Source organism: Macaca fascicularis, chromosome 13, assembly GCF_037993035.2.
Source record: "Macaca fascicularis isolate 582-1 chromosome 13, T2T-MFA8v1.1".
Classification (NCBI taxonomy): Eukaryota; Metazoa; Chordata; class Mammalia; order Primates; family Cercopithecidae; genus Macaca; species Macaca fascicularis.
Genome location: NC_088387.1, coordinates 47,989,239 through 48,005,684, shown reverse-complemented (window position 1 = coordinate 48,005,684; position 16,446 = coordinate 47,989,239). Strand labels below are relative to the sequence as shown.

Genomic DNA, 16,446 nt, shown 5'->3' with positions numbered 1-16,446 from the left:
AATAAAATAAGAGGGAAGTTCTAAATCAGTGGGTTAATCCATCTATTCTTCCAGGACAGATGATATTGAATAATGAAATGTTTGTCAAGCAGAGAGAAGCCCGAAAATAATTCAGTCAAAACAAACACTTGGAGCAAAAATTTTGAGATGTAAAAGAACCTGGCCTGTTCCCCAGGAAAGAGGTCAAATCTGGCTAAAGCAGTGAGTCCAGGGGAAGAGCTAAGGCAGTTGAGAAGTAGGAGGGGTAGCTCTGTGTGACAGGTAAGGAAGATGTCATTTTCTGAGCCAGTGTGCATCAAACTTCACTACCAGATGAATGCAAAATAGAATTATGCACACTCTGCAGAGCAGTGGGGGAGGAGAGTTAGTCTCAAGCCTCACTTGTTTTTCTACTTCTTTGTTTTATCTTTGACCTGTGCAGATTTTACATTCTATTCCTGAGTGAATGTTTGGTATGATATGAAAGCTATTTCAAATGAACTAACATTTTATAAATGCAGTGCTACTCATACATACTGCTTTGAACCCTGGGACTATGGCTGTAGGTGGTAAAGAGCCTGTGAAGTATTTTCAGCAAGGAAAGTCATGTCATTATATTGCTGTGCTACCGAAGGGTGGAGTGAAGGGTACAAACTGGAAGAAAGGAACAGCTTTTGCCAGGAGCTCAATACGACTTACCTTAGTTACCTGTGGATGGGTAGACAGTGAGGAAATAGAAGCCCACAAAGATTGCACTGCTGGTACCTGATGAAGGCAGGAATTTACTCCTGGACTTTCTGACCTTAAGGCCTGTACTCTGTCCATATACTTCCCTGCCTCTGGGAGGCAAAATCAGAAGGCTTCTGCCTTAATCCAGGTGAGAGGTAATGAGGACCCGACAAGGGCAGAGGTGAGAAGACAGGCAAGGAGAGAACCATCTAGTGAGATGAAAGAGAATTGAGTGACTTTCCAGATATAGTAGGGAGAAGGAAGAACAAGGAAAATTCCAGTCCATGGCTTGGATGACTGGATGGATGATGTTTGCCATTAACCAATTTAGGATACTCCAGAGGAAGGGCAGGTTTAAGATGGAGATGGGAAAAGAATGGTGTAGATCCTCTGATTGCATAAGAAAACAAGACAGCAGAAGTAAAGGTATGGCTTGTAATGCCCAAGATAGACATTATGGATGGGCCTCAGAGCCCCCTAAGACTGCATTGTAGCAGGCAAAACAGCAAATGAGCTCATCAGGGCCTGGGGACTGTCTTTCAGGTTTGTTTGAAGAGACTGTACCGGAGGGCCAGGGAGGAAGAGAAAGGAATTGAGCTGGCCTATCTAGAGCAGCTGCATGGCCAACACGAAGCCTGGCTTCTTCACAAGACCACGAAGTAAGTGGAGAAAAGAATGTATCAGACAGACCTGGCTCCCAACAGCCAGTTATTAAAAACAAGTTCAGCATGCAGCCCCCTATAGGAAGGTTCAGAATATACTGGAAATGGTTGGAAATGTCAAGCATTTTCCAACTCAGAAGTTTAATATTGCTGGATGCCGTGGCTTACGCCTGTAATCCCAGCACTTTGGGAGACTGAGGCGGTGGATCACCTGAGGTCAGGAGTTCAAGACCAGCCTGGCCAACATGGTGAAACCCCATCTCTACTAAAAATACAAAAATTAGCCAGGTGTGGTGTTGGGTGCCTGTAATCCCAGCTACTCGGGAGGCTGAGGCAGGAGAATTGCTTGAACCTGGGAGGCAGAGGTTGCAGTGAGCCGAGATCGCACCACTGCACTCCAGCCTCGGCGACAGAGTGAGACGCCCAGAAGAAGTTTAATATTGAGTGTAATCTTTACATTCCAAGGGCCTTTTTATTAGATTCTATTTCTCCAGCTTTTTCTTTGTTTCTTAACATTTCCCTAGATTGAACATTGTGATCGATGGTGATAGTTGGCTCAGCATGAAGGGCTGAAAATGTTAGAGAAATTGTCAGTATTACTAAGTTGACATTCCTAGTTTCTGCCTGTCCTCCCTTTGGCTTGGTTTGTTGTCCACTTAAAATGTTTGGTGCTCTGACCGTTAGTATCACTCTCAAGAATGAAGAGAAACCTCAACCTTTCTGTTTCCAGCCAACTTTATTGAATTTGTTTTTTTAAATGCAGTTTACACGCAGTTTCATTGAAAAGTCATGTTGAATTTAGATCTGTTCTCTGAGTAAGAAAGACTTGGCAAGTATGTGAAACTTGACTCAAATTACTTTTCTTTTTTTCTGTCCCCCAAACGTTCACGCTTCTTATAGGCTCCACTTTGAGGCTCTGATGAACATTCCAGTGCTGGTGTTGGATGTCAATGATGATTTTTCTGAGGAAGTAACCAAACAAGAAGACCTCATGAGAGAGGTGGGAAGGACTTTAACTTCTGCTTTCTAGTGGCTTCCTTTGTTGTACTTTTATCTTTCTGGCTTTTGCTTCAAAGTTCAATATCATGGGTCTTGTGCTTTGCATCTCACGTTGCATTTCACACTCCAAGGCCTATGGGATCTTGTGCAAATTACAAATATATCCCTATTCTCTAAAGTATGCTGGACTAATAATTGTTAAATAATTGATTTGTAACATGTGCTTGCCAGCTGACTTTCCTCTCTAAGGCATCCTAAAACTAGGGAAACAAGACTACTGGATTCTATTCCCAGCTCTGCCCCTTGATGCTATACGACCCTGGGCTTCTCACATTTCTTCTCCATGCCTATTTTCCTTTCCTCACAAAAACCTCATGGGCTTGACTGCATATGCATTGGGGGTGGACTATTGAAAATTCTGGGCCGGGTGCGGTGGCTCAAGCCTGTAATCTCAGCACTTTGGGAGGCCGAGATGGGCGGATCACGAGGTCAGGAGATCGAGACCATCCTGGCTAAACCGGTGAAACCCCGTCTCTACTAAAAATACAAGAAAATTAGCCGGGTGAGGTGGCGGGCGCCTGTAGTCCCAGCTACTTGGGAGGCTGAGGCAGGAGAATGGCGTGAAACCGGCGGGGCGGAGCTTGCAGTGAGCCGAGATCGCGCGCCACTGCACTCCAGCCTGGGGCACAGCAAGACTCCGTCTCAAAAAAAAAAAAAAAAAAAAAAGAAAATTCTGTTAAAAATGTGAAATTAAACTTTTGATTTTCTCCTTCCCACAGGTAAACACCTTTATAAAGAATCTGTAACTGATACCATGATGTTCAGGCTGTGATCTGGGCTCCCTGACTTTCTGAAGCTAGAAAAATGTTGTGTCTCTCAACCACCTTTCCATTCCCAGCCCCTCTCATCCCTGGAGCACTCTGCTGCTCAAGGGCTGGTTTGTTAATTATTGTTAGACTTTACCATTGTTTTCTTTTGTATCTGAAGCATTTTGAAAATACAGTTTAAGTTTTGCTTGTTTTTCTAATTCAGTTGCTCATTTATTTCAGCATGTGTTTCTTGGTGCTTGCTCTGAATTCACCTCTAGACTAGTGTATTAGTCCATTTTCACAGTGCTATAAAGATAACTACCTGAGGCTGGGTAATTTCTAAAGGAAAGAGGTTTAATTGATTCACAGTTTCACATGGTGGGGGAGGCCTCAGGAAACTTACAATCATGGCAGAGGGGAAACAAGCACATCTTACGTGGTGGCAGGTGAATGAGCGAGTGCAAAAAGAGCAGGGAAAACTGCCTTATAAAACCATTAGATGTCATGAGAACTCACTGTCATGAGAACAGCATGGGGGAGACTGCCCCGGTGATACAGTCACCTCCCACCGGGTCTCTCCCTTGACACCTGGGGATTACAATTCAAGATGAGATTTGGTTGGGGACACAAAGCCTAACCATATCAACTAGCAATTTTCAAATTGCTCCCAGAACTCTCCCCCAAGCCCTACCTGCCATGCATGAAGAAGGGAAAAGTGGCTCAAGAGTGGGTGGGATCTTAAATGTGAGCCCTAAGAGCAGGAAATGGAGCTTGAACTCTAGGAAGTTTCCTTATCTCTTACCATCTGCCACTCTTGATATGGGGGACAGGTGTGGGGAACTTAATCCCTTGTCCTAGAGCTAACGAACCTGGCTAAAAGAAAGGGAGAAAACAGCAAGAACCCAAAAGTTAAGCATCTGACATTTAAGATTGGCCAGCCCGGCACTCTAGCTTTGTCTAAATACCTTACCCACTGAGTTTCACATAACGTTAATGGAGTGGATCTCTCCGTGCAGGAAAAAAAAAGAAAAGAATTTTTTGTTGTGCTCTTTAACCTTCAAATAGAATTTATTGTTAAGGGAAGAAAAAGACATGGCTCTATAGGATTCAAGTGCTCCATTGCCAGAAGCCTGCAGGTCCGTGATTCACAGGAGCGGACCTCCTGCACTGAACCCTTGACAGTTCTGCAGGTGCACAGGAAGATGAATGATCTGGGGACGTAAGAGTGTCCCAGAAGACAGAAAGCTGTGTTTCTGACCTTTATGCCTAGGGGAAATTAATGTGAGATTGGTTTCTAACAAATACGTAGGCCAGGCAAGGTGCCTCACGGCTGTAATCCCAACACTTTGGGAGACCAAGGTGGGTGGATCACCTGAGGTCAGGAGTTCAAGACCAGCCTGGCAAACATGGCGAAACCCCGTCTCTACCAAAAATACAAAAATTATCCGGGCATGGTGGTGCATGTCTGTAATCCCAGCTACTTGAGAGGCTGAGGCAGGAGAATCACTTGAACCCAGGAGGTGGATGTTGCATTGGGCCAAGATCACACCACTGCACTCCAGTCTGGGTGACAAGAACGAAACTACATCTCAAAAAAAAAAAAAAAATTGTGTTTTAATATAGAAGTATGACAATTTCCTTATCCTACTTATTTAAAACATTTTAATAGCTTTATTGATATGTAATTCACATACCATACAATTCACTCATTTAAACTGTACAATTCAGGCCACACACAGTGGCTCACACCAGTAATCCCAGAGATTTGGGAAGCCAAAGTAAGAATTGCTTGAGGTCAGGAGTTCGAGACCAGCGCGGGTAACATAATGAGAGACCAGCTCTCCAAAAAAGTAAATATTTAAAAAATAAGCCAGGTGTGGTGGAGTAAGCCTATAGTCCTAGCTACTTGGGAGGCTGAGGTGGGAGGATCACGTGAACCCAGGAGTTGGAGGCTGCAGTGAGCTATGATCCTGCCACTGCACTTGTAGGTGACAGAGCAAGACCCTATCTCTGAAAAATAAAGTGTACAGGCCAGGCGTGGTGGCTCACGCCTGTAATCCCAGCACTTTGGGAGGCCAAGGCAGGTGGATCAGCTGAGGTCAGGAGTTTGAGACCAGCCTGGCCGATATGGTGAAACCCTATCTCTACTAAAAATACAAAAAATTAGCTGTGTGTGGTGGTGCATGCCTGTAATCCCAGCTACTCAGGAGGCAAAGCAGAAGGATCGCTTGAACCCGGGAGGCAGAGGTTGCAGTGAGCCAAGATCGCACCACTGCACTCCAGCCTGGGCAACAAGAGCAAAACTCCATCTCAAAAAAAAATAATAAAAATAAAAAAGTATATAATTCAATGGTTTTTTAGTATAATAGTCACAGGGCTGTATGACCAATACCACAATTCCAGAACATTTTCATCACCCCAAAAAGAAAGCCCATACCCCATCTCCCCCAAGTTCCCCTGCCTCCAACTCCCAGCCCTAGGCAACAACTAGTCTACTTCTGTCTCTATAGATTTGCCTATTCTGCAATTTCATAAGAATAGAATCATAATATATTGTGTTCTGTAACTTCTTTTTTTAACTGAGCATAATGTTTTTAAGGTTCTTCCAAGTGGTAGCACGTACTTCATTCCTTTTTTTACCCCTCACAGTCTCACTGTGTTGCCCAGGCTGGAGTGCAGTGGTGGCAATCACAGCTCACTGCGGCCTCGAACTCCTGGGCTCAAGCCATCCTCCTACTTCAGCCTCCTGAGTAGTTGAGACTACAGGTGCACATCACCACGCCCACTAATTATTTTATTTTTAGTAGAGACTGTCTCACTATGTTGCCCAGGCTGGTCTCCAACTTCTGGTGTCAAGTGATTCTCCCGCTTTGGCCTTCCAAAGCACTGGGATTACAGGTGTAAGCCACCACACTCTTCACCTAGTTTTAAAGTCTGAAAGTCTACAAATTCAGCATCTCTACTGATAAACATTGCCTTTTAGAAACTAAACGTTGGCTGCGCACAGTGGCTCAAGCCTGTAATCCAAGCACTTAGGGAGGCTGAGGCGGGCGGATCACTTGAGGCCAAGAATTCGAGACCAGCCTGGCCAACAAGGTAAAACCCCATCTCTACTAAAAATCAGAAATCAGCTGAGCATGGTGGTGCAGGCCTATAGTCTCAGCTACTCGGGAGCCTGAGGCAGGAGAATCACTTGAACTGTGAGGCAGAGGGTGCAGTGAGCCGAGATTGCACCACTGCACTCTAGCCTGGGTGACACAGCGAGACTGTCTCAAAAAAAAAAAAAAAAAGTAAATGTCTTCTAGGATAGTGCGGGCCATCAACAGTCTAACCTAGGTGATATAATTTGTTATTTTCCAAATTTGTAGCTAAGATCATCTGTAGAGAGTAAACATTAATGAACAGCAGTAATTTTGAAACTTAAATTGCGGGGGAGGGGCAAGTAGGTCTGGGTGGAGCCTGTAAGTATGCGGATTAGGACCGCAGGAAGGCAGGCTGAAACCTTGGGCGCCTTGGGTTTTTAAAGGGAATGCTAGAGAGTGGAGGTCGCACTAAAATGGTCCCTACTCTACACTGTCAGGCCAGTCTGGATGGCTGTTATTCTTGGTTTAGGCCGACTCCCAGCATCAAAAAATTTGGATTAACACATAAAAAATAGCTGCATTTCTTTCTGGTTTACGATGTGGTAAAACCTGCTGTTCTGGAACCTGAATATTACCTTGATGGGTTTATAACAAGGATCAAGGTTGTGAAAGTTTTCAAACTCTCAGGCTTTCAACGTGAGAGAGAAGGTGATAGTTTCAAGTAAAAGAGGCTGTTTGTTATATGCAAATACCAGAATCACAGAAGTGATGCAACGAAATAACATGCACTTTAAAATTTTAATACTATTTAACCTTCTTCAGCCCTCACTTAAACAGCAGTTTACATTCTCCGAACCACTCTCTCCTTTGTGGGTCTCCCCTGGCTTCCCTACATTTGATGCCTCCCCTTCTGCCTCCTGGGCTGACATCTTTCTCTCCTTTCCTCGAAAGTGTTGGTGTCCCCAAGTCACCCTTGGCTCATTTCTGTCTTCGTCCACTCCCTCTGCGTGATCTTGGATTTGTTTTCTATCACTGCCATTATCAAAGTACCACAAATGTAATCGCTTAAAGCAGCACACATTTATTATCTTATAGCTCTGGAGGTCAGAACTCTGACATGGGTCTCACTGGGACAAAATCGAGTTATCAACAGGGCTGCTTTTCTTTCTGCAGGTTCTAGAGGAGATTCTGTTTCTTTACCTTTTCTGTCTTCTAGAAACTGCTCACATTCATTGGCTTGTGGCCCCTTCATCTTCAAAGCCAGTAATGTTGCATCTCTAACCACAGCCAGGAACCCTTCCCTGCTTTTAAGGACCCACGTGATTACACTGGCCTCCTCTGGGAAATCCAAGCTGTGGGGTGGGAGGGAGGCTATTATTCTGCCTTCTACAGATCTCAAACACTATCATGGTTCCTACTATTCTCATGGGGTGAAGACTTCTCATGAACTTGGAAATTTTATGGAAAATGTGAATCATATGCAAGAGGGAATGGTATCAAACACCCCTGTACCCCCAGACCCACATTCTAGCCCACTCAGCCTAAGATCACCAGAAACAAACCTTGAGTTTGAGAAGGTCAAATTGCAACAAGGAAGACCACATACCAGAGGAACTGTGGGACATCTCACCAAACAGGAAAAGATACCGTTACAGGATTTTAAGGAAAACTAGAGTTTAGGTAAAGTTGAATGAAGTATTGTTTGGATAGGTGCAAAGCAAAGCAGAACTGTGTATAAAGGAGTCCACCATGTATAAAGGAGTCTGTTCTGAACTGTGCAGTGAAGCCAGGTTTGTTTCCCTAGAAAGTACAAAGTTAAGACAAACGTAGAATTTGTGTTCAGAAGCTCCTTACGTGAAACTCTGAACCTGGATTGGAAACCAAGACAACTTCTCTGTGTCAAAGTGACTTAGAATCTTCTGGCCAAAAAGGAAAAAAGAAAAAAAAAGGAATGTTTCCTTTTTACTGATAACATTTGATATTTCACACAGCAAAGTTTCTAATAGTTCATTATTTTAAAGAACAAGGTTTCTCTATGAGTCAGAAGGCAGTAGTCACACAAGGAAAGGGGTCGTTATGACACTTTACAGCTACAGTGTGCCCGTGGGAGAAATACTGTTTCATGGTAACTTTTGTGACTGGCTTTAGCTGTGTAATGTCCTCCCAGCCTGTTGAGTCGCAGGGCAGCTTTTTACCTTCTTCGTATGAGCCAACTTTGACTTTCTCACCAACTTGAGTTATCTACTCAGAACCAGTCTGGTTTCACCTACAGCCTACCCCCACTTTCATTATTCTGAAGCAAATCCCAAACAGGAGGATGTCTTTTAAAGCTAGAGCTGTATCAAACTATGGATTTCACAACACAGATCCCTTACGCTCAATGGGTACAAAACAGTTCTCCTCCCCACCCTCATGCCCACCACCAACCCTACCGCACCCCAGCCAGCAAAGCCATTTCCCCTGCTTCTCCGTTCACCCCGTTGGCCACATTAAAAGCCTTGGTGTTATCTTTGACCCTCCACTTATACTCATTCTCAACAAATTCTCCCTATTCATCTCTAAAATCTTTCAAATCTTCTCTGCACCCATTTCTGTTTCTCTAGTTGAAGGTGTAGTGGAAATTGTGGTTGACTCCCCAGCATTCATCCCACCTCTCCTCCTCTTCCATAGCAGTCATATGGTCCCCTCTGTAGCAGTGGCTATGCCTAGGAGTGGCAGGAATGGCCCCTCCCCTGCCCCCCAGTTACTACTACCAGTAATCATTTCTTCCCCAAGCCACATCAACTAAATGATGTACAAAAAAGAATAGTGGTTGCTATGCAGAAGCACAACTTCAAGTCAGGTCACCTGCCCCACCCCTGCCACTAGAGAGCTGCCATGTTTTTATAATCCTATCTCCCATCACTCCTACCATAAACCCCACAAGACCACCCATAGCTTCAGACGTTGTGTTTTCCCACATGACAAAATGTTTCTCTCTCTCTCTCTCCCCGACCCTCCACCCCAAGCTTTTACACTGGAAGAACTGCTCATCCTGCCGGTCCCAAGCCCACCATTCCTCTCTCTGTGGAGCCCTTCCCTCACCCCACACCATGGCCAGTCTTTGTGCCCCTGGGCACCCTGTTTATTAAACTTCTGTCAAATGGGTCATACCTGAATGAAAGTTGTCTGGAGACAGCTCTTTAATGTCCTTGGCCTTGACCTTCTTGACACAGACCATGTCTTGGTAATTTAGTACAATGCCTGGCCTTTATTTCTTTATTGCTGTTTCATAAGTGCCCAACATAGACTTCTTAAATAAAGAAATTATTGACTGGAGACACGCTCTGCCCTTTCTCAGGTTCCTGGGTTATTTGTGAGGTCTATATTATGATCATCAATTGAGGAAGTCCCTTCGGTGTACTGAGAATATGTAAGAAATTTGGGGCCCGGACTCTACTCTTAACTTGTCAAAGGAGTTGATGATTATCAGATGCCTACTGTGTGCCAGCTACCCTACTGAGCACTTTCTAAATGTTATTTAATCCTCTCAATAATCCTGTGAAGGAGGTTTAAGGTGCCAGTTTTTACCAGTGAGGAAACTGAAGCTCAAAGTTCAATAACTCAACTAGAGTCCCATAGTAACTGACAGCACTGAGACTCACACCTAGGTCCATCCTGACTCCAGAGTCTGTTCTCTGCATAACACCAAACCATTATCTAAGGGAGCTAAGACTAGACTTTCGAAAAAGGAGGCAAGCATGCATTTCCTTGGCTGCCTATCTGGATTTATCAGTCAACTTTTGTAGCCTAGGCAGGAAAACCTAGTTTGCCAGCACTGCTAGGTGGAGGCCACTAGGTGCATCCTCACTGTGCCTTTGGCCCCTGGGTCCCTGAACAGGCACAGAGATGCTTCTGGGGGGATAGATTTTCTCTTCTCAGCAACTGCACCTTCATAAAATGCCCTTCAGGCACAGACATTAGAATGTATGTGGAAGCTTGGTGAAGGTTCTGGAATGTCTTTACAGATGCCTTCTACTCCACTTCCCAGCTCACCCTTTTTGTTGCTATCAGATGATTTTCTTAAAACACCTTTATTTTTTAAAAATTTATTTTTATTTTTTGAGACAGCGTTGCTCTGTTGCCCAGGCTGGAGTGCAGTGGCACAATCTTGGCTCACTGCAACCTCCACCTCCTGGGTTCAAGCGATTCTCCTGCCTCAGCCTCCCAAGTAGCTGGGACTGCAGGTGCACACTACCATACCTGGCTAATTTTGTGTGTGTGTGTGTGTATTTTTAGTAGACACCACCATGTTGGCTAGGCTGGTCTCAAACTCCTAACCTCAAGTGATCAACATACCTCAGCCTCCAAAGTGCTGGGACTGCAGTTGTGAGCCACCACACCCAGCCTAAAAACCTTTAATCATGTTAATATTCTTCTTTAAAAATGTCAGTGGCTGGATGTGGTGGTTCACACCTGTAATCCCAGCACTTTGCAGGGCCGAGGTGGGCAGATCACGAGGTCCGGAGTTCGAGACCAGCCTGACCAACATGGAGAAACCCTGTCTCTACTAAAAATACAAAATTAGCTGGGTGTGGTGGCACATGACTGTAATCCCAGCTGCTTGGGAGGCTGAGGCAGGAGAATCGTTTGAACTCAGGAGGCAGAGGTTGTGGTGAGCCAAGATGGCGCCATTGTACTCCAGCCTGGGCAACAAAAGTGAAACTCCATCTCAAAAAAAAAAAAAAAAAAAAAGTTGGTATCCAAATGCATAGTGGTATCCTGAATTGTATCCTGGAATAGACCAAGTTCGTTAGTGGAAAATACTAGTGAAATCCAAATCAAGTCTGGAGTTTAACTGATAGTAACTTGTCAGTTTTCACAAATGTACCATGTCATGTGAGATGTTAGCATTAGGGGACTCTGGATGAGGGATACATGGAAACTCTATGTTGTCTTTGCAATTTTTCTGTGAATACAAAATTATTCCAAAACAAAAATCATTAAAGCAATATTGATACCTCTTAGAAGGTGATGACCAGGCTCCTTAAGTGGGCTTTTGGAGCCCTCCAACCTTATCTTTACCCGCCCCTGTGAAAGAACCCTCTGTTCTTGCTAAATGGTTTCACTGACTGTCCTCTGAACAATGTCTGTGTTCTCCTAGACTCTGCTTTTGCCTTAGCCATGTACTCTGTTGGATTGATATGCCACCAAAGAACTAGTCACAGTCCTTAATCGCAAACAGCAGGAAGTTACTGTGAACCTAAGGAAGCTTAGGTTTTAGGGTACATCACTTGCAAGTCCCCAGGAGGGTCCACCATGGCTGTTATGAGAATGTGATTTCCCTGTCATTACTGCTGCTGTCACAGAATGCTCTTCATGGACCCGAGACTCTGGCAGGTACATCTGACTTGCAGAGCCTAGGCCACATGCCCTTGACATGCCAAGTAGCTGCAAGGGAGTCTGAGAAATACAGTATCTGATATCACATCTTCATTGTGAGAGATGGGGTCTATCCCCAAACAAGGTGAATAAGTCCTCGGACACAGGAAAGGGAGTGATTTACTAGTTCTCCATAAAGAATGGCAGATGTTTACTACAGGTGGGTTTTCTAGAACCAAAGCTTCCACTAGGAACCACTGGGCTTAGGTAACATTTGTTACCTAAGCTGAAACTTCAGCTTTGGCCTGGAGACTCCACGGTACAAACGGTGTTCCTATGTTTCATTCACTACACCAGAGTGAAGGGAACTTCATCTCCTGAGGGCACTTGAATTAAAATCTTTCCACTGAAAAGGGCCCGGCTATGCATGGTAGCTCATGCCTGTAATCTCTTGGCACTTTGGGAGGCCAAGGCAGGTGGATCACTTGAGGTCAGGAGTTTGAGACCAGCCTGACCAACATGGTGAAACCTCATCTCTGCTAAAAACACAAAAAGAATTAGCTGGGCGTGGTGGCAGGCACCTGTAATCCCAGCTACTTGGGAGGCTGAGGCAGGAGAATCGCTTGAACCTGGGAGGTAGAGGTCGCAGTGAACTGAGATTGTGCTACTGCACTCCAGCCTGGGCAACAAGAGCAAAACTCCGTCAAAAAAAAAAAAAGGGGGGGGAAGGAAGGAAGGAAGGAAAGAAAGAAAAGGGCTCATGTGCATGTCTTTAAGATCAGCTATGCAAAAGGCAACATAGGAAAGGTTATATCCTACTGTGAAGCTGGGAGTATTCCCCAAGGCAAGAAAGGTTGCTGGGAGAAGACCCTGTATTATTCTCCTATCCAATACTAACTAGGCCTGACCCTGCTTAGCTTCCAAGATCAGAAGAGATCAGGCGCATTCAGGATGGTATGGCAGTAGATCCTGTATTCTCTATATCAGCAGTGACCCCATCATCCTTCCAGCCATCCAGCTAGAAAACTGAGATCCTCTGACTCCTCCCTGTCACTCATCTCCAACAGCCAGGCAAATGTCTGGTGCTACCAATTTCCTGCTAACATTTCTCAGATCTACCTGCTCTCTCACCTCCACTCCAACCCAGCCCTCCCACCCAGGCTCTCTGCCTCTTGCTATGGCTCTCCCAAATCCCTACTCAGAGCAGCCAGAGGGCCTCGAATACCACCAGGTGCCTCCAGAATGTGCCTATGGGGGGGCCCCGAGCAGGCACACATCCTTCCAAACCCTCCCGTTTGTGTTTACATTCAACTCATGGTTGCCCCACACTCCCCGCACTCTCATTGCTTTTGCTCATGCTGTGTGCTCTCCCTGGAGCACCCTTCACCTCTAAGCCCCTTGGCATCCACAATTGTCATCTCCAGGAAGCTTCTGCTGATTCTACCCTGGCTGTGTCAGGTGCCTCCCTTCGAGCTCCTGTCAGATGCCTTTTGCATTTATCTTACTGTTGCTCTTACACGTAGCATTAAAATCATCTTTTTTTTTTTTTTTTTTTTTTTTTTTTTTTTTTTTTGAGACAGCGTCTTGCTCTATAGCCCAGGCTGGAGTGGTGAAGTGGTGTGATCTTGGCTCACTGCAACCTCTGCCCCCTGGGTTCAAGTGATTCTCCTACCTCAGCCTCCAGAGCAGCTGGGATTACAGGTGCCCGCCACCATGTCCAGCTAATTTTTGTATTTTTAGTAGAGACAGGGTTTCGCCATGTTGGCCAGGCTAGTCTCAAACTCCTGACTTCAGGTGATCCACTCGCTTCAGCCTCCCAAAGTGCTAGGAATACCGGCGTGAGCCACCATGGCTGGCCTAAAATCATCTCTTTCTTTGTCTCTTTATTAGAGCGTGGCTTATGTCTTATCCCACTTTGTATCTCCAGTGCCTGGCACATGGGAGTGAGTAATTCAATAGATACTGGACAAATGGAAAGCAGGAAGAAAGAAGAAAAAGGGAAGCAGGCTGAGCCTGAGAAAGACCCCTGGCACTAAGCAATTAAACACCTCCCACGCCCTTACCCCTCCATGCTGCCAGCAACATACTTGCTAACATACTTAGCTATATACTAGCTAAGTCCCAGGCCAGCTGCAGGTGGGCTCTGAGCAGCCTCTCTGACTCTGGACTAGATTATGACTGTGAGTTCCTTACAACGGATGGTAGAAAAAGATGATGATGAGTCCTTTGATTCTGCCCTCAGAGCCACCCCCTTCCCCATGATCCTGGGGGTCACTTTGGATCACGAAGTGCCTCATAAAGAGTGAATTACAAAACACAGAAGAAGCCTCAGGCCCTGACTTCGTAGAACTGCAACATTAGCCCTGGACTCACTCCTCAGACTTCTAGAGACAGCTGTAAACTACTTTTTTTCTTTTGCTTTGTTTTGAGACAGAATCTTGCTCTGTCACCCAGGCTGGAGTGCAGTGGTGCAATCTTGGCTCACTGCAACCTACGCCTGCTGGGTTCAAGTAATTCTACTGCCTCAGCCTCCCAAGTAGCTGGGATTACAGGCGTGCGTCACCACCATGCCTGGTCAGAAAGCTATAAATTTTGAAGCCACTGTTTAGGATTTTTTCATTGTATACGATTGTGCTAATATATCCTGTGGCTCTGAGCTTGTTGCAACATTCTCTCTTGACTAATTTGGGGCCCTGCTTGCAGTGCAGGTATGTGCCCCATGGCTTATGACTGGGGACCCCAGACAAATGTTACCTGGTACTGGACAGCCTCTGCAGTGATAGGTAGTTCCCTGGCCACCAGAGCTGGCACATGGGAGGAATCAGAGAAGGGGGCTGAGAGAAACTGTATCACCTTGGGCAAGTCACTGAACATCTCTATACTTTAGGTTCCTGCTTCGAAAGCAAGCAAGACAATCTTTAAGGTCCTGACAGTCTCCTGCTTAAAATATCTGCCTTACGAATGAATAAGTAGCATGGAGTACATGGAGGACTTGGGATTAGACATCACGCAAATCTGGGTTCAAATCCTGGCTGGGCCACTCACCAGCAGTGCGACTTGGACAAGTTCCTTTGCCTCTCTGAGCTTCTGTTTTCCTTAAATCTCAAAATGAAACGAATTTTGCAACTACTTTTCAAGTGGTACCAAGAATTAGAATTCTTGTAGACAAACTTCTAGGTAGAGTAGCCACTCAGTAAATCGAAGTGGCAGGTGCATGTGAGTGGACAGACAGAAAGAGCTGGAGAGTGCTTCACAGAGTACAGCTGAGCTGAGCCTTGAAGGGTGAGGTGAGGACCATTTGGGCAGGTAGGGCGGGAAGGACGGTCCAAGCAGGGGAGCAGCATGGGCAAAGGAAGGGATACACAGGATGGGATGGTGAAGGGTGGGGTGTGTTGAGGTCCTGATGGGATCAGACCGCATGCCCCTAAGTGTGATGCCACTGCGGACCGAAATGAGTGCTGTTTCCAGCTAAGGAGCTTCTTGGATTACATGCATTCGATCTGGGCATTAAGTGAAGTAGGATTTTTAGAGCAAGACTGGGTGATTTGGAGTAAACACCATAAGCAAAGGCAGGGAGCTAAGAAAAGAGCCTGTGGAGGGGTGGGGTTGGGCATGGAGACCGCAAGGCTGGAGTAGAGGGCAATAGCAGGCGAGAAATGCTCAAATGTTTTAAATAGAGTGCTTGGCAAAGACAAGCCAGGCCAGCCAAGCCTCCGTCACTCACACTGTTCTCTTACCTGTTTCTTTCAGCATTTCTACGTAGGCTGTGTCTTTGAGGCCAGAGCCCAAATGCCCGGGTCTGGAAGGAGTCTCTGAGGTCCCTTGGGAGACCCAGCAAAGGGGGCCAGTGTGGGACTTCTGCTCAGAAGGTGGAGGGCTGGGAGAGCAGGCAGGCATTCACTCTGCTTCCTTCCCGCCTGGTGGCTGGCTGCATGCCCTGAACTTGACCTCAGATGACCTGCGTGTTCCCTTCAGTTCCAGTGCCAGGAGCAGTGAGCTTCATCTTTGTCTTTTTTTCTCCTTCAAAGCAGAGACTTTCTCTCTGCTCAGACTGGGTTTTTTTGTGGCGGTTGTTGTTGTTGGCTTTTTTTTGTTTTGTTTTGTTTTTTTGAGATGGAGTCTCGCTTTCTCACCCAGGCTGGAGTGCAGTGGTGCGATCTAGGCTCACTGCAATCTCCTCCTCTTGGGTTCAAGGGATTCTCCCACCTCAGCCTCCAGAGTAGCTGGGATTACAGGCATGCGCCACAACACCCAGCTAATTTTGTAGTTTTAGTAGAGACAGGGTTTCATCACATTGGTCAGGCTGGTCTCATACTCCTGACCTTAAGCGATCCATCCGCCTCGGCCTCCCAAAGTGCTGAGATTACAGGCGTGAGCCACGGAGCCTGGCCTCAAACTGGTTTTTGCAGCTCCACAAATCTCCCCAGTACTTGGGCAGGACCTTGCCGGTGGGGTGTCTACTGTTGTCTGCCTTTTCTCAGTTTAGAATGATGATTTTAATGGTGCTAGATCATTGTGTAGGTAAGTAAATAAATAAGGACTAAGGGTGTGTTTGTACGGATGGGAGTGTGTGAGACACGTTTTTCCCAAGCAGACACAGCTAGTTAGCAGCACAGCTGGAATAGCCCAGGTGTCCTGACACTCAAGCCGGTGCTTGCTGCCCTGCCTATGAGCTGCTTAACTCTGCACACCTCACATGTATGAAGGCATGGAAGTGTGGACCTCAGCTAGTCAATTTGCAAGTCAAGATTAATGTCAGCATCTTGAAATCATTGTGTGAAAAAGTGAGTTGGGTTTCAGGCATTGTCCTTATTAACCCGCCAC

At 45.8% G+C, this 16,446-nt stretch overlaps 1 protein-coding gene across 10 annotated transcripts in view; it reads left to right on the top strand.

Annotated features, from left to right (window-relative positions):
• Positions 1–3,396, top strand: part of DGUOK (deoxyguanosine kinase) — a 36,020-nt gene extending 32,624 nt beyond the window's left edge. For 8 of the 10 annotated variants that reach the window (XR_012422173.1, XM_045369066.2, XM_045369067.2 and 5 more), the window contains 3 exons: positions 1,252–1,367; positions 2,271–2,370; positions 3,149–3,396. Coding sequence is in view for 8 of the 10 variants with exons in the window: in XM_045369066.2 (XP_045225001.2) it covers positions 1,252–1,367; positions 2,271–2,370; positions 3,149–3,175 (243 nt within the window). In the remaining 2 variants the exon portion in view is untranslated. Of the gene's footprint in view, positions 1–1,251; positions 1,368–2,270; positions 2,371–3,148 lie in introns of those variants that run through there. The other 2 variants (XR_012422174.1, XM_005575576.4) reach the window with 2 other exon arrangements.
• The last annotated feature ends 13,050 nt before the right edge of the window (positions 3,397–16,446 follow it).